Genomic DNA, 23,768 nt, shown 5'->3' on the forward strand with positions numbered 1-23,768 from the left:
GTACATTAAACACAGGTGGGGTGGCTATTATAGCATGCAGATCAAGCGCAGCACATTAGAGTTGCGCAAAAATAATAAAAATAACTACTTTTTGTTTCAAAATATCTCCACAGTGAGTGCAGCAACACACGCATCTAGGCTACAGAGCGTCAACAACAGTTTGAATCTTAAATCCGTAAATCAGGGAGCTGTAAGAAGGTATATGATCAGACTCTTTCTGATGGTATATGGGCGGATCTGCGCGTTCATGGCTCCAGGTCACACTTTCTCCAGCCAGCAGTGCATGAAGACGAGTCCCTCCTGGCTGTTAACCGACCATAACCCTCCCAGCGACGACGTTAAGTGATGAAAAATGTGCACCGATGACAATTTCAACAGCTTTAAATGGAGAACTTGACAGCGTGTTTTAACACATGCAGGGTCCACTGGGCATGCTCCATCTGATCTGAGAGGAGAACTGGGCACGGTGTGAATAACAGGCAGTTTGGGCGTTTTTGAGGAGGTTTGCCCCCCTTTCATCTCCGGCTTTCTTTTTCTTTAACTACGCAGCTCAGAAAACAGCATTTTCCTCCCTTCAAACAGACTGTGTGTGTTTTCTTCTCAGCTATGCATGAAGGAAAGGGAAAGTTCCTGAACAGGAGAGCATCTCTGTGCTGAGACAAAGAGCTGCTCCACAGTGTGTCGTTAAACGCAGAGAGGGAGCGGGCTGAGCGTCGGTGTGAAGTAGGTGAGTCTGTAGGCAGCAACAGAGGAGGGAGTGAAAGCAGCGCCGAGTCTCCATCAGGAGCTGCCGGACAGGCGCTGTCCGCTCAGCACCACCGCAGTCACCTTGCTGTGAAAGTCACAAACCTACTCAGGACTGATCTGATCAATTACCGCAACTTGGGAGTCCAATGAGCTGGATTTATTCTGCTGTCGGGTGGGGGGGATTTGTCAGCGTTTGTCCCTTTATCACGACATCTTGGATTTACAGACGATGTGACGTCCATTCCTAATGTAATGCCATTGGCTGCAATCATTTTGGATTTCGATTAGATACCCTCCAGTGAGTCTGGCAGCTATAAGCGTTAATGATCCTCCAGTTGCATGCCAGGTGCTTGTTGAAAACACAGGGTTTAGAGTGAATGTAGCCTACTGCGTGTCAAGCAGCCCCGATTTCTTTCATAGTTGGTGATAAACGACAGGTTGTTTTGTGCGCTGCTTCCTTTATGTAATTATTTCCTTCAGTGTAATCAGTGCTGTGCATGGTTGCACGGGGCGCCTAGACTTGCCTTTGCGATGAAGGGAACTTATTGGAGAAATGCCTAAGGGACGCAATGGGCCTGAGCGACGACAAGGATCGCATTGTGATAAACGTGGGAGGGATCAGACATCAGACATACCGCAGCACCCTGCGCACTCTACCTGGCACTCGCTTGTCCTGGTTGGCCGAGCCTGATGCACCCAACCACTTTGACTATGATGCCAAGATTGAGGAATTTTTCTTCGACCGCCACCCTGGCGTGTTTGCACATATCCTCAATTACTACAGGACAGGTAAACTGCACTGCCCGGCTGATGTCTGCGGACCCCTCTATGAGGAGGAACTGGCCTTCTGGGGCATTGATGAGACAGACGTGGAGCCATGCTGCTGGATGACCTATCGTCAGCACCGGGAGGCAGAGGAGGCCCTTGATAGTTTCGGCGGGGGGGGCCTGTTAGACCTGGTGAACGATGATGCGGAGCCGGAGCTGGAGCATGCTGCCGAGGATGATGTGGATGAAATGACAAGGAGGCTGGCGCAGGGAGACACTCATGATGCCAGGAGTGGAAGCCTGTGGAGCCGGTGGCAGAAACATGTCTGGGCTCTGTTTGAGGACCCTTACTCCACTAAATATGCAAGGGTGAGTTGCTTTTAAGTCTAAGATGTTTAAACCAATAGAAGGGATATCTGCACACTTATATCGATATAGGCCCTATATATATATATATATATGCAGTATTTCACTTTATTTTGAGCTTTCGGTCTAACAGACCTTCATGAGAGCATAGCTACATGATTCAACAATGGACAGGCAGGTAAAAATACCAACACCTGTGCACATCCTGATGGGAGAAGCTCCATCTCTTGGGGACTGTAGTACTGAATTGAGTACCATGAGGTATACAAATGGAAGCCACACTTATAAAATACAAAAAGAAGTGGAACACAGTGAAAAAAACTATACAATCGGGAAGCACCTTATGCAATTTCATCACATAGTAAATAGGGCTTTGAGAGGGATCAGGCTTGAGCCATCATTAATCAGAGATTTTAGCTATAAGAAAAACAAGCATCTCAAAACAAAAAAAAAACAAAAGGCATTGGAGGGGTATCAGTCAAGGGCCATCATAAACCATAGCCCCAAATTCTACTTAGAACTTAGGAAAACATCTTGGCCTACAGCATAACATAATGAATCCTTGTTGAGGCCCATAGGCTGATATTTAAAGTGTCAATCCAAAAAAACTCCCTTTGTTTGGCATATCTTTCTTTTCATATCTCCCCCTCTTGGTAATTCAACGTGTTAAAGTCTAAGATGTTTGCAATGGTTTTGTTCTTCTTATTTAACTTAAGATCTGAAACCTCATTAGTAATAATCGTGGGCACAATATCAGCTAAAAACACACAACATGTTTCATTGCTGGTATGAAACAGTCAAATCTGCATGAACAGGAATTTAGCTGTAAATGTGTCTGCCTTTGCCCCTTGATGGTGAAACAAAGATTGATGGCTATGGGAGGTTTAAAGAGGCTTTTGATTACCTTGAAATTGCCCTCCCAGGGGTCTCCACAGCAGCGACGTGACTGTAAAACAAATCAACCAAAGACCTCATATGTCAAAATCATTTACATGCAAATCATTACTGCCATCCTCCTCTAGACTGCAGGAGAAGAAAAATAGTGATTATGGCTCTCATCTCAGTCTTTGGATTGATATTTTCAGTACACAAGAATCCATGAGTAGGCTGGCACTTTGGTTTAATAGGTCAGATACACATAGGAAACCAGATCTTTGGCACCACCAGGATTTTAGTGGCAGACCTCCAGACTAAAATTGGGTTGCTGTTCGAGGTGACATTTTTGGTCTTTGTTATGGGCACTTTTCCATCTGGGCGTAATGCCTTTTAATGGTGCCAATGAAATGACTTTACACCTTCTGATTTGTTCTTTTTTGACCAGCTGTAACACTAATTGGTGTAATTAGTTACCAGGCCCCATCCAGCAAGCGTAAACTGTATTGACATGTTCTCACTTTTACAGCAAGCATTAGTGAAAGTGGTTTAACCAACACACACATGCACACTTCTTTCAAATTTCACCTTCTGCATGCAGGGACATTTCCCAAGGCAGAAAACTCCTCAGATGTGTCCCACATTTAGCAGTGAGCAAGACAAAGCACAGAGCGAAGATTGACAGAGCTCCACCAAGACTGGCAAGAAGATTAATTAGATGTGAGCATCAGAGTTAATTACAGACTCTTCACAGTGGATATATCAGTGGAAACCCTTGTCAATGCATAGCACTGTAGGCCTGTGGATTGCCAGCAACAGTGAGATTCAGCCAATAAGGAGCAAACGATCTTCGCCTGTCATCCTCTCTCCAGGCCACACTGTTACCAACTGTCACATAGGCACATCATTTACTGAAAGGCGGTCTGATTAGATGCAGTGTTTGTTTAACAGTTTGAAGGGTGGGATGTTCAGAGGACTGAGCGAGCCAGTGTGTCAGGAGGCATGAAAGTAGCTTGTAAGAATGAGGCCTTATCGCACTAAAGCATGCTGGCAGTGATGGTGATGATTCTTTACCAATTCTCTTGCTAATGGATATTCATACGCGGGACAAAATGACAAGAGAATCGTCAATTAGGATTTTGTTCATCATTGAGATATCTGACAAATATTTTCTCGATTAATTGAATAAGGAAAAATGTTGACATATTCAAACAGCTTGTTTTTTTGTCAGTCCAAAAATCCAAAAGCCAAAGAGATTCAGTTTACAATTATAGAAAACTAAGAAAATCTGCAATAATTATCAATTTTATTATGTAGAGACAAAATTGTTGTTAATTCATTTTTTGTTGAACTAATCAATTGACTTATCGTTTCAGATCCACTGTCAATAACCTAAAAATACTGATGAGGTGTTGACAGGGTCGGATTAACTCACTAGGAAATGGGCTGTGTGTAAATAACCTATTTGAAGTGATTTAGATAAACTTATTCAGGAATATGCACCATTTAAATTTAGAAACACATGGACAAGACACTCCCAAATAAATCTGCAATTAATAAAATAAGCACAAAGCAGCTGACAATAAATCTTTTGGGACCCCTAAAGGTCCGGGAGCCCCAGGGCAGTTCCCCTGTTTTGCCCAGTTGGTAATCCAGCCTTTGCTGTTCATTCTAATCTGTTATTTTTTGCGACTGTAGTTTTCAGTGTGGTTGAATTGGATTGGATTATATTCTAGGGTGTACTTGTTATTTTGTATAGTACATACTGTAGAGGGGGTGGACAAGACAACAATATTATGTAATCCAATACAACATCACATATACTGTACTAATGCCTCAGAAATGACACACAATCTCTCTTACACTACACTGTAACAACAAAAGCTTAACATTAGCTTGACAAAGGGACATTTTGTATCTGATTGCATTAAAATGCAAAGTGTTCTTTTAGTCCACACTATTTGTATGTTTAAAAAAGATGGACATTCTGTACTGAATTTAAAGAGAATAAAAAACAAAAACACAAAGCCATTCACATGCCATATTAAAGTGTGTAAATTGCAATCAGTCTCCATCTTCATCCAAACTGATGTGTGTCCTCTTTGCTCAGTGTGAGTCGTCTCTCTGAACAGAGGACAGCCCTGCTGACAGAAAAGGAGTCAGCGTGCTGTTGTCTCTGCTAATGCACAGTTTCCCTCCAGACTGCCACACTAACATGGATAAGAAGCAGACATTTAGAGCAGCAGTGATTTCCTCAGCGCAATGCAATGAATTGCCAGTGATGAGATGTTATGATGAGGGCCTGTTTCCCATCTCGTGATGCCTGCCTGCCTTACTGACAAACTGTGAATGGACTTAACTCTGACTAAGATGGTTTACTTTACTTAGTGAACTAAATATTTAAGATGCTCTCAAGCCTAGACATGCCCTGCTCCAACTAGCCTCCTCCCTGATGCTACACCTCCCTGCTACTTAACAAGGCTGTGCATTAGTTTGAGCAGCACTACAGAGCCTCACTTACTCTTATAAAGACATCTTCAAGCATGAACAAACAAACAAAGTACCTATCCACTCTTCCTGTCTGAATCTTTGTCCACCACCTCTGATCTATTGGCCTCCGATTACCAGTGAAGATATAGTAGTGTTTTACCATTCCAACTACAGCAAACAAATACTGTAAACCAGCACAGTATCATCAGAGCAGAATAACATTAGGACAGGGTTGCAATCAATACCCAGTAGAGAAAACTGTATCTGTCACACCCATGTAGTATGCATCAGACATATCAGAGCCTAAATGTGATGAAATGGGATCATCTAATCAATACATAATGAAGGCTAAAGTACACGTTTGCAATTAAGGAAAATATAGGTTTCTCATACATGTCTGTCATCAGCTCAGCAAGCCTCTCAGCTCACTACAATTCCCAAGAGTTGATCATCATGGATAGTATGACCTTGAATAGGGAAAACCTATTGTAGGGATGGTGCTGCAGCTGAAGGGAAAAGCCCCAGCTAATTTGGTCATGTGGTTTAATGTTCCGTATCCTGCTGCTGGCTCTTGGTAATTCTAATGTATCCTTGAAAATGCCATGACCTTGGAGATACAGCAGTGGGAAGAGAAGCGAGAACAGCCAGCTCGCATTGATTGTCACTTTTACAGTGACGCTTTTGAATCAAGACACGTAGAGAGCGAGAGTAAGGAAGGGGGGAGTGAGAGAGTGTGTCAATGCCACTGTCACTGTCAAACCAGACGGCACAGTCTCTGATAATAGATTGAATTGCATTGTGTCGTGCTAAGAATGGCTGCTGGGTGTTGAGCTTGATTACATTGCATGAATTACTGTGCTCCTCTCTGTCCTTCTTCCCCCTCCTCTCTCCCCTCTATTTCTGCTTCTGCACCCTATATATATATTTCCTGCTCAGTGGGTTGCTCTGGCCTCGCTGTTCTTCATTCTGGTGTCCATCACCACCTTCTGTCTGGAGACCCACGAGGCCTTCAACCCCATCATCAACCGCACAGAGGTAGAGGTGGTGGACAATGTCACAGTGGTGCGCACCTACCAGGAGACTGAGACTGCGCTTTACCTCACCTACATTGAAGGCGTGTGTGTGGTGTGGTTCACTTTTGAATTTCTAATGCGAATAACTTTCTGCCCGAATAAATGTGACTTCATTCGGAACGCCCTGAACATCATCGACTTTGTGGCCATCCTGCCCTTCTACCTGGAGGTCGGCCTCAGCGGGCTCTCCTCCAAGGCAGCTAAGGACGTGCTGGGTTTTCTGAGGGTTGTCCGCTTTGTGCGGATCCTGCGTATCTTCAAGCTGACCCGTCACTTTGTGGGACTGAGGGTGCTGGGTCACACATTGAGGGCCAGCACCAACGAGTTCCTGCTTCTCATCATCTTCCTCGCCCTCGGTGTCCTCATCTTTGCTACTATGATCTACTACGCTGAACGGATTGGAGCTAACCCCAACGACCCTCGAGCCAGTGATCACACACACTTCAAGAACATCCCGATTGGATTCTGGTGGGCTGTGGTGACCATGACGACCCTCGGCTATGGAGACATGTACCCTCAGACGACCTCTGGTATGCTGGTCGGAGCCCTGTGTGCCCTGGCAGGTGTGCTGACCATCGCCATGCCCGTCCCTGTGATTGTCAACAACTTTGGAATGTATTACTCTCTGGCCATGGCAAAACAGAAACTACCAAAGAAAAAGAATAAGCATATCCCTCGGGCACCCCAGCCAGGTTCTCCAAACTTCTGTAAGTCAAGCATGAGCTCCCAACAACCAAGCCCCATACCCCATGACGACGTTTTCGAGATAAAGTTTCAAGGTAAGAAAGAAAGATGATGTATACTCTGATAAACTGTCTCATCACTTCTCTGTCCTCCTGAAGCAGCCACATCACCAGATTTCTCATTGTTTGTCTGTTCCCACACTTTAATCAGCTAATGATTCAGGCATGAGATTAAACAAATGAGTTTCCCACGGAAAACAATCAATAACATATGTGATGAAAAGCACGTTTTACTCTGAATAGGAGAATAGAGGTTTTGAGGCAGACTGTGAGTAATCTTAAGCTATTGATTTTGCACTTCTTAATGGAGTGATTCACTCCTCCTCTCTCTTAAGACTTACTGAGAGTCTGTAATAATCATGTATTTGTGATGTTAAGAACGTGCAAGTAGACGCAGGAGTCACTTGATTTCCTCTTGAATTCCTTTGGCGGCACTAGAGCAAATATAAAGTGACCTGATACAGTTTGTGCTCGAAAACATATAGAACAACAGTGCGCAAAGCAAACATAGACAGCAGCCAAACCGTATTATTGCACTCGTTAAACCCTGTGTGCAATGTGAAAACTGAAGATAGATTGAAATATGAATGATATGAAACCAGATTTTTTTCTTTGTTGTTTTCTTATAAGATTCCAAGCTAAACGGTGAAGCAGCTAACGCAGCGCTGGCCAACGAAGATTGCCCTCATATAGACCAGGCCATATCTCCAGAGGAAATCTTCAGCCCCAACGAGAGAGAGCGGCCCTGCTTCCTAGTCACCACTGCTGAACGCCCCAACCACACAGGGGGCAGAGTGAGGAGGGGTACGTACAGTAACAGCCAATCACAGGCCCCTGTAAGACACTGACACCCTGTAGACGGTAGAGACAGGACACCCTCTTTTTTCCCTCTTTGCTGAGTGTTATGCCTCAGTTTTTCACAGGCACACAACACACACACACACACACACACACACACACACACACACACACACACACACACACACACACACAAACACACACACACACACACACACACACACACACACACACACACACACACACACACACACACACACACACTGCTTCTCCTCAATCATCCCTTTGGGATTTGCATATATTTCAAGTCACACTAACATCTGTTAAAGCCAAGCACAATCACCACAAATGTCAATAATAATTGTCCACATCTACATAATATATTTTTTGATACCATGCATAATGTAATACCCCTATTTATTTACCAGTAAGAAAGCTATTTTCAAGATTTATATGGTCTAGAATGTGTTGTCTTACATGCCTAAGAAAATATTTATGTGCTATGTGTGTACCACGTATGTATTTGTGTTCTAATGATAAATACCATGCAGGACCCTGACTTATGAGTACATTGCTCTTGACCACAACAGTGCATGAAGTGTCTTGCTGAGGGGTGCTATCAGTATGGTGAAGGAGCACAACACAAATGGAGGAAGTCTAATGTCAAATATTATTATTAATGTTATATAGAGCCAAATTCTAATTTAGTGATTTCTATACTTTAATACCAGGGTTAAAGCCTTTGTGTTTATTTTATTTATTTAGTATTAATCTACAAATCATTCTTCTAAGAAAGTGATGTTAGTCTGTGAGTGCAGCCAGCATATCAACAGTTAATAGGGTACAGTATGAAATTCTACCTGTAGCTGAGAATACATTCCCTGCCTGAGGTGCCTACCTTTTCGAGTCTTTTGTAGTGTTATACTCCAAACCATTCCAGTACCACCCGGTGCATGCTGTTGTACTCCTGATACACTCAATGCATGGAGAATAATCTGTCTCAAAGTCTGTGTTGACCTGTTTCTTTGGAGACAAAAACAAGAAAGCAACAGGTGTAGTATTACTAGTGAGGAACAACCAAAACATTTGTTATGGATTCAGTGCTGCAGTGTACTCAGAACGTTCTCTGTTTTTCAACTGAAGGTTATGAAAAGCCTTGGAGCCTTAACAGCATGTCTGGCATGAGCGGGGATGCCTCTGGAGTGTCCTCAGTGTCCGCCCTGCCCTGCAGCCCACCTTGTCTAATGCAGCACTCACATTCCCCCATCCCATCCATTATGTAGCATGGTTGAGTAGCAGACACAATGCCATTGGAAGGCCAGTCCACACTTCTTACCTGTCAAATTTTGTTTTTACACTTGTCTTCACTCTTGTTTTTTTCATTTTTATTTCATTCTTTTTCTGGAAAACTGTATCTTAACTGTGTCTTATACTCAAGCTTACCCAAGTGTTCTCCTTGGGTGTGTCATCATATCCTAGACTAGAAAACATTGACACTTGCCACTCTGCATGGGTCACCTCAGTTGCAGACAAAGCACTGTTCTATTTCTACCACAGGCTTAACTCACTCTTTCCCTTTACATCATTGCCTGTTGCTCTGTTGCTTTTGATCTCGCATATTCTTCTGCCAATAACTTTTATCTCATCTGCTTTTTACAATTTTGTGAAAGAAACTTTCATAAGATGTAACCCCTACTAAATAATATTCTGGACATTACCAATACATGGCTCTGAAACATATCCAAAAGGTACCACTGCCAGCTGTTAAGGGAAATCCTCTTAAGTGCTTTGTATGTTGCAAAGTAGAGACGTTATCATTCTGAAAGTGCAATCCAAACGAGGGTCAATGTTATCTGTGCCCATTAAAAAAAAAAAAAAATTGAACATGATGTTCAATGCAATATGAAGATGGTGACAATTCCTATGATACTAGTGATGAATACATTTAATGTCAACAGAACTAAAACTGTTGTGTTCATTTGCATGCACTGCATGATAAATTATGTTCAAGAAGAAGCTAACTGTATCGCAGTACCTGTAAGAAAAGAAAATATTTTTTTCTTTCAAAAGCTTTTAAAGCTTTGTCATTTTTAATGCATTTTGAGACAGCTTTAGAAGAGACTCAGTCATAGCAGAGATTTTTATGTAGCCGCCATTCTTTGCCTTTCCCCAAATTCATATATTGATTTTCTTGTATTCATTTGACTGGGGCCTCCAACTAAAATAGCGTGATTTGACTTGAACAATATGTCATAAAGCCAACTAATGCTGTTATGAGCATAAATAGTTTTATACAGATATATTTACTGGTAGTTATTAGTTTTTAAACAGTATCCGTAGTCTGCAGCAACTTCTATTACTGCTGTGATGCCTAAATTAAGGCAAGGCTCATGAATTATAAAACAACGGTGCCTTCATACCTGGTGAGTCAAAGGAAAAGCAAGTAATAAATTGAAATATTACATAAGTGCTCCCAGTGTAGCATCAAAACACTTTATAACGTTTATACCATGCTCATAACAGTGTAACAAAAGCTTTATTTTATAGGGTGCACCTTGTACCTTTTGCACCACCCTCGTACTCTTAATCACAGTAAATTGGTTATTATTGTTACATCAGCTAACACATACTAGGATCTAACCCTTAGGGGGATACAGAGCTCCAAGCAGAAAAAATAACTAACTTTATAGTCCCCATCTCAAAAAAAGTTTTGTATGATAAAGCACAAATTATTAAAGGGGACCAGGCAACTCTACAGAGCCAAAATATATTGAGTTACTAGAAATGTCACGATGACCACGGCAGTATGTATGTCTATTGATTTAAAACATCAATACCGTTACTGTTAAATGTATTGATGCTGTCCCAATAATTATGCACAATTTTTTCAGGGCACTTTAACAAATGTTATGTTGACCAATCAGAAAAGGGTGATTTCTAGAAGAAGATATAAGTATAGCAACTCATTTACGTTTTGTCTTTATTCTGAATGAGCAGAGTTTTACATTTCGAGTCATGTCTCTTGTGGTAATTAATGGACGTTATATATTTAAGAAAAAAAAAACCTTGTGAAGAATTGATGTAGAGATGCAGGTGAATTATATGCTCATGCAAATCAAGTGAAAAAAAAAGTACAATACGACACAGCATGGGATAGGGGTCTACTTGGGGGGAAAGGTAAATGCATGTATTTTCCATTTATGCAACAGAAAAGTATTATATAATATATGTAAATACAAGTCCTTGCATGAAATAAATTTTATACACAATGAGCATTTAGACTCTGTTTTTATTCAACAGCACATGCATACATACAACTTTCCTTTCCCACTGGCTCACAGCTAGTGCTTTCAACTGCTGTTTGACCCTCTGTTTACCTGTGTCCGGGTCAAAGAGAGCATAACATACAAGGTGACTGTGAGAGCATGACGCAAAGTATACAAACGCATGACAATGACTGAACTACTGTACATCAACCTGTTAAACGCAGCATGACTGGGCATGTTTATTAACCGACTCAGAGTCTAACCTCTGCGCACAGACAGTACACCGTTGTCTGATGCCTTGGCTAAGCATGGGAAATACATGGTAAACCTGTCGTTTACCATGAGGAACTAACGGAGCACATTTTCTTTACTCTCCAAGCTTGTGTCATGTGTCATGTCTCATCTCTCGCAGAGGTATCCATCATCGCCATCATTTCCACCATTATACATAATTTGTGTAATAATTTATTTTTGTTATTGTTTTTTTATATGTTTATAGAGACCCAGCGACAGCACCGGAGCAGACAACCAACAGAGTCAGTTTGTGTTATGAACCATGGTGTCCCAACCACTATGTGTATGACCCATAATGGCCCATCACCCACCTGATAGTGCTGTAAACATTGTTGTGTGTATTACTTAGTCTTTTTAAATGGGTGTGTGGGACAGTGACAACCTGTACATCACAAACTCAGCATAGATGTAGCACTGAGGAAGTTTTGTTGTCAAGCCTTATGTAGCTCAGTATCTGTGACTGGTTACTGTGTTGTAATTTGTGTGCCTATTTTTGGTGTGTGCCAGTGCTGTAAATACGCTTTTTTGTGTGCCGATGTTTTGTGTACCAATGTTTTTGAATGATCATCAAATATATGTGTGCTTCTTCTGTTGAAAGAAAAAAAAATGTTGCTCCGATTTTAATCACCCAGCAAAAAATCTCTCACCTGTCAGCCAGACTTAACAGTTAAAAACAAATTGTTAACTTTGCACTGTCACCGTCACATCTTTGTAGACTTTTGCACTGTTTTGCACCACTGAACCTTTAACATTCCTTTGATATTCTTTCAGGCATCAGAGAGAAAACATCCACAAAAAAATGAAAAAAGGTCATACTTAAAAAAAAAAAAAAAAAAAAAAAAGGAAACACCACTCTTACCTTAACTCTTACTTAATGAGGCATTAAAATGGCAAAGTGTGCTGTTAAGAGTAAATCATTGTTTGGTGATTCAAATCTTAAATGAGGTTATTCAGAAAGGAATACTAGATATTTAACATTCATTAAATGTTGATATAGCTTTATATGTAGCTACACTTTGATTAACAAAGACAGATTATATATAAAATACATTGACTCATATACCAGCTCAGACATTCATAATTATTCTGTAGTATATTTTAATTCCTGCACACATGCAAATTGGCATAGTATGCAATACTAACCATTGCCAAAACATAACACACATACTGGACAAGTGCCTCTGTTATGCAAATTCTTCTTACCATTCAGGAGTATAGCTTAACCAACATGATGAATTAATGTACATTTTATTTGGCAAGCAATGAGCATACTTAATTAAAAACCTAGAGGAAGGCCATTGAGTACAGAGAACAGCTTAATTTTTGTGTGGATAAGTAGTGAAAAGGGACCACCTTTTTACCAAACAACTGCAAACACACTGCCAACAACCTACTGAGATCTGTTACAGATCAGGTACAGCAGATCTGAATCTGCCAATAGAGCTGAGAACAAATGGGGGAACAGTGTGCTAATCGTGTTCCGACACGGAACAATAACAGCAGCTGTTATTAAATGGATCAATAACACAACTAAGAGGCAACTAATGTGCCGTTTAGTGAGACTTGAGAGTGTGTTTTGAACACCTTGCATTTTGTGGTTAGTTATCTCAATAAGGTGTTCAGTGATCGTTTTGATTGGTTTGTTGTTTCGGGATTTGATTTTTTGTGTCTTTTTTGACCGATACAGTTCAGGCTTGTACAATAAATAGTGATAAATAAAAGAAAACACAGAAATGATCATTTTCAACGAGTGTTGATTTATTTTTCAAACTAATCCAGATATAAGCACATTAATTCAACTTTTATTAATTCGTAAATCAGTGATATGTTTTTTTATATTTATAATTTGTATAAATCATAAGGATAAAATAAAAACTTTTTTAACCATTGAGTCCTGCCATTGCCTTTGACCATAGCACTGGCTTCAGACCTGCAGTTGGTCCCCGCACGCTGCACTGCGGCCGCCTAAAGCTCATAAATATGTAGGTTGGGTCAAATGCAGTGGACAAATTTCTTCCAAGAGGGATTAATAAAGTAGGAACATCAAAGAATATGACAGACTGCCAAGAATATAAATAAGTGATGGAGAGTTGCCAAAGAATAAAATACTGCACTCACTGTCTGTTTAAGTGGTAAATCATGAGATGACCAAGGGATTTTCAGGACGAAGTGCAGAGATTGACTGCCTTCAGACACTCAGGATCACAGCAATAAAACCACTGACATGGGAAGATGGAGCTATAGCACCAGTCTAGCCCATCCCTCACATGATTCTTAATGGCTTTCTTCAGAAAGACAAACATGGCAGGTGGACCAGGAGCCACAGGCATGGTCATTTCCTTCAAAGTCATCGGCCCCAATCATGTCCATCAAAGTGATGGGCTGGTCAGAGAAATGATGGCCTCTGTCCACATGTAACATAACTCAGCCTGGGTCCACCACACTATTTATGATGAGCAGTTTAAAGCCTTATCTTTTCAAGGAGCTCAAGTAGCCTATTAAAAAGGTGAAAGTTACAGTATATTCAAAGGCACTTAGAATACTCGTGAGCTTTGCAACGCACCAATAAGCACCCTAAATCAGTCAGAAATGTGTTAATTTAGTAATTTAAATGTTTTGTTTTAGTCTCTGATTGCCTTGTGCTAAATAAATGTTCCTGCTCCGATGTTACTGAGGTGGAGTCACTGCAGAGTTTTTTCTTGAGTCAGTCGTCGCAGCGCACACTGCCATAGAGTGTCCGGCTCCACAGCCAATTAGAAGAGGTGTGAGACCACAAACGAGCTGTGGCTGAAAGATGTTGCTCTGTGAACCGTCTCCACACATTCCATGTTCGTTCCAGCCCCAGGAGAGAAGACAACCCCCTGAAAAAGAGAGGGGTCATGGGTCAGTGGAGATGACAGGAGAGAGGGACGGGGCTGCAGCACTACCATGTCGGCTAAAATTAGTAACCTTAAGAAAAAAGGCTGTGTGCAAAAAATCAGAAGGCATGCGGACACACACACACACACACACACACACACACACACACACACACACACACACACACACACACACACACACACACACACACACACACACACACACACACACAGCAATAAAGCCTCCCTGCTCTTCACAGCTGGTGAGCAGTTGGTGGGTGTGGTCAGGTCTGCATCACAGAGGAGACACGTGCCATGGCAACACAGTTACCTAATAGGCTCCATTGCCATGGCAACAGAAGCGAGCTTGCTTTCTCAAGGGTAACACATCTTCAAGCTCTCCCCATCCTGCAGTTGTGTGTCATTTTTTCATTTCTTTCATCGGGGGGTTTATTTGCCTTTCTGCGTTTTCAGCACATCTCTAAAAAATTGGTGGCATTAAGGTTTGGATTCGCCAAGTGACACATATGCTTTCGCCAGTTAGTAGACCGAGATGTCATGCCAGCCATTTATGTCAGTGTGACATTCTGACAGATATAGCTTATACATTACAAACACACATGTTGCTCCATCTTTAAGATACTACATGTATTTATAACTGGACTGCATATGTCTTCATCTTTGATTAAGTTTATTCAGTAAATATCCTGGTTTTCATTATTATTAGTTAGCTTAATGTCTTGACGTGTTTCGATCATTGCGGGAAAAAGCCTTGTTTTGGTGCTGTGCTTAATTCATGGACTTACTGATAGGAGTACAGCACATCCGTGTTTCCATGGCAACAAAGTGCCTGCACAATATTCTGCACAACAAAAGGATAGAAATCAAGAGCAATAAGCCATTTCCTTGTAAACAAATCCTGTCATTTGATTTTACAATTGACAGTTTAAAATCTCACACCTAATTAAAAATACCAGTGACACAATACGTATGTAGGACTTACACCATACTACACGTACTATACAAGTTAAAACGGGATCTGATGTAAGGGATTTGTCCCTATGCATTCCTGTTCAAAATGTTCACATTAACACACATCTTTCCTCAGATTGGATGACGTCTGACTACAATGGTGAATTTCATACACAAGGAACACTTCCTCAGGTGCAAATGTGCAACAGATATCACAAGTAGCATGCAATGCTCTCGGTTCCTTTCCATGTGACCTACTTCAGCACCAGAAATAGCAGTACTCAGGTCTCTGCTTCCAATCCTGTTTTGCTATTTCATTGCACCTGCCACTGCGCTCCAGACAGGAGGAAAGGAGGACAGCATGGCACAAGAGTGAGGTGCAGGAGGTTCACATGAGTTCTCCATTTACTGGTTGTGCTTTCTCATCACATCACTTAACTTCTGAAAGCACAGAGCAGTGCTTTGTGAGAACTGCCATCACGATAGACACCCAGCGTTAACAATTTCCTTTAATTATAATGGTATTTCCAGTTAACTATTCAAATTGGTCAGAACAAAAAAATTGCTTGTAGAAATACCAGCAATGTCCAGCGTGTTCTCTCTAATGGAACCCTGTGCTTGTGTTTCAGTGTTGATCCGCGGTTTATAAATTCATGCCGATGTAAAAATAAAAGTGGGTCAGTGTTCAAAATTTAATGCAGAAGATTTTACTTCCAAAATGTTTGTGCCTATGGGAAAGCAAGAGACTTTTGGCAAGCCTGGAAAGAATAAAAGCATATTTATTATCTTTGTAAATCTGACAAGGAACCACAAACACTCAAATATGTCTGTGTTTGTTTAGTATTATATAAGGGATGTGTGTAGCTGCAATGTCTATGTTCTGTTCTTCTGTGGACAAAGGGAGACTGCTCTCCAAACAATCTAGAACTGGAAAAACATGCCTGTAAATGTGTGTGTGGTTAATTCAGCTCTTTTGCAGGCCTGTACGGGTAATTGCTTCTGTCAATGATACTCATCTATCCATGCTGTAATTACTTCCTGATGCAAAAGGTCACAGAGCAATGAGCTGACCTCAGAAATCCTCTCCAGCATTACTAGAAGGATTAATATTTCACACTCATGTTTAACTGTAATGTATTAGACAGCTCCCTTACTCATTCTTCGATTCAATGTGTATTCCCTAATCTTTTATTTAGTAAGAGCCAGAGTCATGTCACGGCAAAGGTGAAGTCTCTTGTTTCAGACACATGCAGTTACTGAAACCAAAACTGTAAGTTTAGGCTATTTTTGCTTAATTTCTCAGAAACAGCTTATCCTTGATGTATCTTTCCAGTGCAGTTGTGTTTCATCTTAGATGTTTATGCGTATCAATATTACAGGTTCTAATACAGGAAAACAAAGCAGTTTTTGAAATAACATACAAAAAGAAAATGAGAAGAGAGAATACACTCACCTACAATGGCATGGTTATGTTCAGATCCGCATGCGATCTGTAGAGAAAGGGATTTGAAAAGTGTTTAAAATGTGTGTTAAATGCAGACAGACAACTTTAAGACTGTAATAGCCACAATTTCTTATGCTAACATGGATACTGAGATACTTTGTAACCAAATATTTTCTGAAACTGAAAAAAAATTCCATGCGTCAGGATGTAGTCATCCAACTTTTATTCAAAACTGCATACAACATGAGTTTTTTTCAATATAAAAGCCCTCACTCACCAGACGGCAGAGCAGAAAACTAGAACGGAAAAGCCAGCGCATTCATAAAAGCTAGAACACACCGGAGGAGTTAATGCAACTGTCTCAGGACGGATGTGTGTGCCTGCCTTTGATGACCAAAAGCTTTTATAAATGACTGGCCTTTTTTCACAGTCCTCTCCTTCATAACTGCTACAAGGGGACACGTTTAAATTCTGATCCTGAAACCTACAAAGACAGAGCTCTTATTTACTAGCAATAAAAGTCATTGAATTATGTATCCTTGCTAATACAGTTTAAACTGCTTTGATAAAGCAATGTTTTCGATAAAGCATACAGCTGTGACAAGCCATGAATGGAAACACATCGATTGATTCCTGAACCACTGACGGGTTATAATTTGTTACTCCAGTAATGTTCATAGGCCTCATAAAAATATGACAGTTTAACAAATATTGACTCTGTGGGTGTATATGGACAGTGTTAGGAGGACTAACATGGTAGGCTGGGCTGAGAGATTCATAAGCCCAACCACCAATCCATCTTGCCTTTAGCTTTACACACGCAAGGTGACAAGCCTTGACATATGCTAGTGCTGCTGAAATGATCATGCGTACAGTGGAGGAATGACCAAGAGATTGCCCTTGCCTGTCCCTGACATCAACTTTATTGGCAACAATCTCCTACAATACAGCTGCCAATTAGACTTCAGGTTAACTGCTGCAATCCCACGATGCTCTCACATAATTGCCCTTATGGGAGAAGAGGCAGTATGTGTGCGCTCTACTCGATAGATGTAGTGATGCAAACCATTAAGAAGCTACTCTTAGTGGGCTGGGCTCTCATTCAGTCACTGTTTTACCTCACACAAAACAACCCTCAGCTACCTGTTTTGTTTGTGGTTGTCTGCTGCCCCCTGCTGCTGTGACACAGACATTTACTGCTACAACAGAGGGCGATTGCCACTGTGCCAGTTTAGCTGGTGATCATGTTAACTGGTGATGTTTGCATGAAATCAGTGAATATTCAACAAGGCCCTGCCCTGCATTCTGCTCTGCCTCCGCCCCTCGAGTGCCAGAGGTTCACATTTTCACAAAGTGTTTGCAAGTGAGACAAAATAATGGATATCGCTGAAAACATCAAAAACATACGAAATGATTTTGTGATTTCTATCTATATATTGGACTCTTAGTCTAAGTTAACACAGGTTAACATATGAGAGAAATATACGCCCATGTTAACTGGTGATATCACAATTTAACATGGGCAAATGCAAGCCTCGAAACAGTAGATTCATCTTTGCCTCACATACCAAAAACTAACTGATGTACAACAAACAGGCATGACCCCACTTAACACTTTATTCCGTTTTGGGGGTAAAAATGAAACACGTCAGTCATGCGCAAACGTGATCATTTATCATTGTTATTGTTATTGTTATCATGATAAATGATCACGTTTGCGCATGACTGACGTGTTTCATTTTTAGTTTTTGGTATGTGAGGCAAAGATGAATCTACTGTTTCGAGGCTTGCATTTGCCCATGTTAAATTGTGATATCACCAGTTAACATGGGCGTATATTTCTCTCATATGTTAACCTGTGTTAACTTAGACTAAGAGTCCAATATATAGATAGAAATCACAAAATCATTTCGTAGAAGCTGATCCATCAACTTTTTTGTCCATGACAGCAACATTATTTTATTCCGTTCATACAGTATGTGTTGTATTTGTGTGGATAATGCTTAAAGGGACATAAACTGGTGATGTTTTCAGCGATATCCATTGTTTTGTCTCACTTGCAAACACTTCATGAAAATGTGAGCCTTTGGCACTCGAGGGGCGGAGGCAGAGCAGAACGCAGGGCAGGGCCTTGTTGAATATTCACTGATTTCATGCAAATATCACCAGTTAACATGATCACCAGCTAAACTGGCACACCACAACAATAAGAATCAATACAGTATATCATGAATCTGAAACACACTACTACATGTATAAACGTTTGTCATATGCCTTATAGGTTTTTCAGTCTGTAGAGTTGTCAAACACTGATAAGTCTGACCTGTGTTGCTCCACGGAGAACATTAACCTCTGCAGGGAGGCAAGCCTCCTGGTTTCCACCGTCAGCTGAAGGAGCAGTCGGTTGCAGCTCTGGGTTCTGACTGGTTGATGCTTGTCGGCCCAGCTGTCCATAATCTCCTCTGCCCCATGTGAACACTCTCCCACTCTCTGAAATAGATGATGGTCTTGTTCAGATATGGCAACTGTCCTTTAAATCCTGTTCAAACTGATGACATAATATGTGTTATTATGTTTCACCTGTTTGAGCAACAATGTGCGTCCAGCCGCTCCACACACTGATAACTTTCTCTCCACCCAGCAGTGAGCGCTTCACGAGAGTGGGAGAGGACAGGAAGGGCTGTGTGGTGGTCAGCTGGCCGTGCTTGTTGCTTCCCCACAGAAACAAATCACCGTCTCCTGCACACCCAACAGGAGCGACATTATTCTTAATTCAGCAGAGGCAGCAACAGAAAGAAAGAGCAGTAATTGAGTGCTGCTGGTCAACTAATAACTAAATTACAGGACAGGAGGGAGGCCAGACATGATGTATGAACATCAAGTTAAAGACAGAGAGAGAGCAGCACAAAATGTTTTGCATATCTGCTTTCAAATTATAGCCTTGCGTATGTCCATTCAGTGAAATTACACACTTCTAAAGCATCAATAAAAACTGTTTAGGAAAAAAAGCTTTGGTCTGTTTGCACTATTAAAGGCTGCAAATCAATCTGTGTGCTCCAGTCCTTTTTTCTGTTGGAAGTTTGTTGTCCTCAATCTGAGAAGAACCCCTCTTTTATCTAAACTTGAACTGTTTGTTAGAAAGAAGGTGTCAGCCTTGGAAGCCATTTCCTATTGTTTATGTTGCAAATATCTTGCTGGGATGCCTACATCCAAAATCCCAAAGTTTGGAGCTCACAAACATTTCCAACATGTCATTCTTTTAATTTCCAGGCTAATTGGAATATGTTTTCTCAGTCAGAGGCTCATATTTATGCTAAATAAATCAAATGTAACATGAACTGTATATGCCGTTGACATACCTGTAAGGCACACACAGTGCGCTGAGCCTGCAGTTACCATTTGTGAAGTCTTATGATCCAGACCTGCAACATAGGCACAAGTATGTGGTCACATTTATCAATCATCAGTGGCATTGTAAATTACGGAATGCCTAAAAACTTTTTCTGTAACTATTTCTAATTAGTACAGAGTTTCACTTACCTGGTACGAGAGAGGGTACCGTAGAGCTGAGGTGTGATGGGACAGGGCGAGGACTTAGTGCTCTCTTAGCGTGATTAAAAAGACCACTTCCCCACTGATATACGCAGCCTGAGACTGAGGACAGAAAATTAGGATTTGTGGATTGACTGCTAAATAAAAACACACTAATGACGTTTTTGGTGCAAACTTACCAGTAACAGCTAGTGAATGTCTGAGTCCTGCTGCTACACTCAACACCGGCTCCTTCAGACTCTGAGAACAAACACAGCACATCTGCTTCAAAGGAACTGATCACACTGATCATGAGGTGAAGTTGGTTTGTAGCAGTTTTGATCACTCAGGATTGATAAGATAAAGGTATGGCAAACATTAGACTGGTTATATTGTGTTCCTTGAAGAAGTAAAATACTTCCCCACTGATATACACAGTTTGATTCTGAGGGCAGAACAGAAAATTACAATTGTTTTGTGCTCACCTCAACAACCAGTAGATCTGCACAGTGTGTGACTGTTTGTCCAACACCTAGTTGTCCAAATGCATTGGAGCCACATGCCAGTACTCGACCACAATCTTTCGGTGTGACATAAAAAGAAAAGAAATATCTCTATATAAAAATCACACTGAAATATTCAACTTTTGGATAGAAGGTAGTTCCAGGCTTCCTCCGTCATTCCAATTTTTAACATAACATCAGTGCTATAAACTCTCAAAACAAAGTCAACAAGATTGCAGACTTATAGAAGATGGGGCCTAAGGGCAAAGCTAGTCTGCATGAGAGCCCTCAAGCTATTGCTGGTTTTAGGACAACCCTGATCACTTGGACTGTAAGTCTAATGCTGCATTCACGTCATATGTCTGTGTCTGTCATCAGACAACTCAACAGAGTTGTGTGATTGCAGAGTTGGTTGCATGATGGTAAAAAAAACACTACACTTACAATATATTGTAAAAATATTCATAAAATGTGGGTTGTATTACCATAAAATGTTGAACTAGCTGTAGTAAGTCCATATTTTTTGCCTTTTTTAGGCACTTCTGTATAAGCGCCAAGACAGATATATCAGCGCTTTCAGAAAAATCTCCTGGGTGTAATTACAAAACTGGATGTTGACATAAATGGTGATTACAAGTCGGAACCTGGAAATACAGTAACTTCTTTATGACATGAATGTGGCATAAGTCTGTGAGGACTGTTCCTATTGTCCAGATACTGTCATCTACTGTAATGTAGTTGCATTCTTGTATCAAACTGTTACAGCCATGTTATCCACTAATCACATTCTATTGCATATTCTTACATATAATTAATTGTTTCTTATGCATTCCAGTTTCTGTCCTCTCTCATTTTTGGCTGCTGTGACATCCAGATTTCCCTGAAGCATAAATAAAATGCCTATCCTACCCATTATCCCGCCTATTAGGAACACCTAGGGTAGAAGCTTAATCGTCGCTCATGAAACTATTATATTCTTCTAAACATAGTGCAGGTGTAAAACAGAGCACCACATCTCAGTGTAAAAGTGTTCTCACCACTGAGAAGAAGAGTAAAATCCCAACCACAGGCTACTGTTGTGACCCTCTGAGTCAGGCTGGGGCACAGTTGAAGAGTTGAGATGTCTACATTGTGACCAAGTCCCAGCTGGCCTCTGTGATTCTGTCCACACACAAACACCTCTCCATTCTCTGCCCAACACAAAATACACCACAAACATAAGAGAACCATGCAGCTGAGTTGGCTGTTCATGTACAAAACATTTAGATCAGACAGTTACTTGGAGCTTGGGAGATGAGGAAAAGACATTCATAAAAAAGAGAAACACTGACTCCAAACCATAATGTATTTAAATAGTCAATAGATTGTTTTTTTGTTGTTTTCCAGTAGCCTTTCACCTACATGTGATGTGTATATAATTAAAATAATATTAATAATAATAATAATAATAATAATAATTTTATAATAAATAAAACACTGCTTTTAAGATGAGGAAAAAAACAGAAATTAGTATAGATAGTTTTCTTTCTTTCTTCTACTATTTTTGTTGTATATTGTATTGCTGTATATTTTTGATGTCTGAAACACAGTGGTGTTTTATAATCCCATGTGGAATTGGCTAAATGTTTGTCAAATAAAAATAAAACAAATTAACCATCTTAACTAAATACAGTCAACAACATCAATCATTAATTTATTTGGCCTGGAGGGGGCGCCACATGATCTCTGTAGCCTTGTTCAGACTTCACATTGCTGAACACATGTTATCAGGCTTGTATTTTAAAGGAAACGTGCGGTTTAGGAACGAACAGTAACCTACCCGTGATAACCACGGAGTGACCCCCGCCGCCGATGAGAGCCCGTATTGCCATGTTTTGTAGAGCAGTGGTGTCAGAGAGCCGGGGCTCTGACAGGTCCTCCACATGTCCCTGTCCCAGCTGCCCGTAGCTGTTGGCTCCCTGACGGACACGACATTAATCACGTTAATACCGAACAGAGCTAGTAATTCCGAGTTAAATCTTAACGACAGTTTGTTTTCGCTGCACTTGTATGTTCGTTGGAGCTAGTTCGCTATACTGTTAAGCTAACGTTAGCAAAAGTGATAAACGTTCCCCATTGAAGTGTCAATCTGCTGGTGCTGAGTATTTGAGATAATTAAACTATACGGTCAGACATACACAACTTTAACGGTGAATATAACGAACTTACCCAAGAGTGTAAACAAAATTCCGGCCGTGAGCTAGTTTCCATGAGTAACGTTACATTATGATTTGCGACACTGCCGTAAAGCATTTTGCCAAGTAACATTGTAAACATAAAAACCACCAGCGCTGTTCTCTTAATACATCAATGCATAAAACATACAAAAAGAGAAAATGCCAGGGGATTAGAACATAGACAAAAATCACAAATCAGTTCATACAAAATGTTATATAGGATACAATACATATACAATACATTTTTATAGAAAATGTAAAATCCAGAGTCTTGGGAAATAAATGTTCAGACATCTTGCCAAAAAATAAAAGAGTGGGGACATGCCCTAAAAAGATGACATTAATCTTCTGGTACTATCTGACGAAATGAGCAGACCACATCAGTGTCCTATTTATATCTTTGTAGAAATGTCCTGTCATTTTAAATGTCCCTACTAACGGATGTTTGGGTTTGGTTCCTCAGAAAGTGAATTATGGATTTTCATTTTGTGAGCAGAAAAGCAAATTATGATTTGTTAATTTCATATTTTTACTGATACAAATTACCTACCTAGAAGTACACTCAGTCAGTTTACAGTCACCTAGCTTGAACATTATTTTGTACTCTCAATTATATAAATGGGGTGGACAAATATATATTGAAAACACCTCTTGGGTCACCTAACGGGTAAAACTTTCATTTTAGAATCAGTATTGTTATTTTTATTGTTCCCTTTTTAGTAATAATGACACTACCTTCTTAACGTATGTTCTTATCTTATAGGTTTTTGTCATGTATGATCTTTGCTTTTTTTAAGCACATTGGGTCTACAGCTGGTGTATGAAAT

The 23,768-nt window shown here is 40.6% G+C and overlaps 2 protein-coding genes across 6 annotated transcripts; one reads left to right on the forward strand and one right to left on the reverse strand.

Annotated features, from left to right (window-relative positions):
* The first annotated feature begins 113 nt into the window (after window positions 1-113).
* Window positions 114-13,157, forward strand: kcnc1b (potassium voltage-gated channel, Shaw-related subfamily, member 1b). 2 transcript variants are annotated; one of them, XM_031282979.2, is made up of 4 exons: window positions 114-1,883; window positions 6,180-7,095; window positions 7,690-7,863; window positions 9,001-11,126. In XM_031282979.2, the coding sequence occupies exons 1-4, from the start codon at window positions 1,317-1,319 to the stop codon at window positions 9,138-9,140; spliced, it is 1,797 nt and encodes a 598-aa protein (XP_031138839.1). In that variant the 5' UTR covers window positions 114-1,316; the 3' UTR covers window positions 9,141-11,126. The 2 variants fall into 2 exon arrangements, with proteins under 2 accessions (XP_031138839.1, XP_035858706.1); XM_036002813.1 differs by lacking the exon at window positions 9,001-11,126 and adding an exon at window positions 11,623-13,157 and having other exon boundaries at window positions 117-1,883.
* sergef (secretion regulating guanine nucleotide exchange factor) lies at window positions 13,155-23,038 on the reverse strand. 4 transcript variants are annotated; one of them, XR_004102117.2, is made up of 12 exons: window positions 22,934-23,038; window positions 22,545-22,683; window positions 21,763-21,915; window positions 20,708-20,802; window positions 20,423-20,483; window positions 20,232-20,345; window positions 20,051-20,113; window positions 19,272-19,430; window positions 19,015-19,181; window positions 16,701-16,737; window positions 15,506-15,688; window positions 13,155-14,278 (listed from the first exon to the last, which is right to left on the reverse strand). XR_004102117.2 is itself a non-coding variant. In XM_031283000.2 (11 exons), the coding sequence occupies exons 1-11, from the start codon at window positions 23,030-23,032 to the stop codon at window positions 14,085-14,087; spliced, it is 1,281 nt and encodes a 426-aa protein (XP_031138860.2). In that variant the 5' UTR covers window positions 23,033-23,038; the 3' UTR covers window positions 13,155-14,084. The 4 variants fall into 4 exon arrangements, 3 of the variants coding, with proteins under 3 accessions (XP_031138860.2, XP_031138861.2, XP_031138862.2); XM_031283000.2 differs by lacking the exon at window positions 15,506-15,688; XM_031283002.2 differs by lacking the exons at window positions 13,155-14,278; window positions 15,506-15,688 and adding an exon at window positions 14,301-15,137.
* Window positions 23,039-23,768: the final 730 nt, after the last annotated feature.

Source organism: Sander lucioperca, chromosome 7, assembly GCF_008315115.2.
Source record: "Sander lucioperca isolate FBNREF2018 chromosome 7, SLUC_FBN_1.2, whole genome shotgun sequence".
NCBI classification, from domain to species: domain Eukaryota; kingdom Metazoa; phylum Chordata; class Actinopteri; order Perciformes; family Percidae; genus Sander; species Sander lucioperca.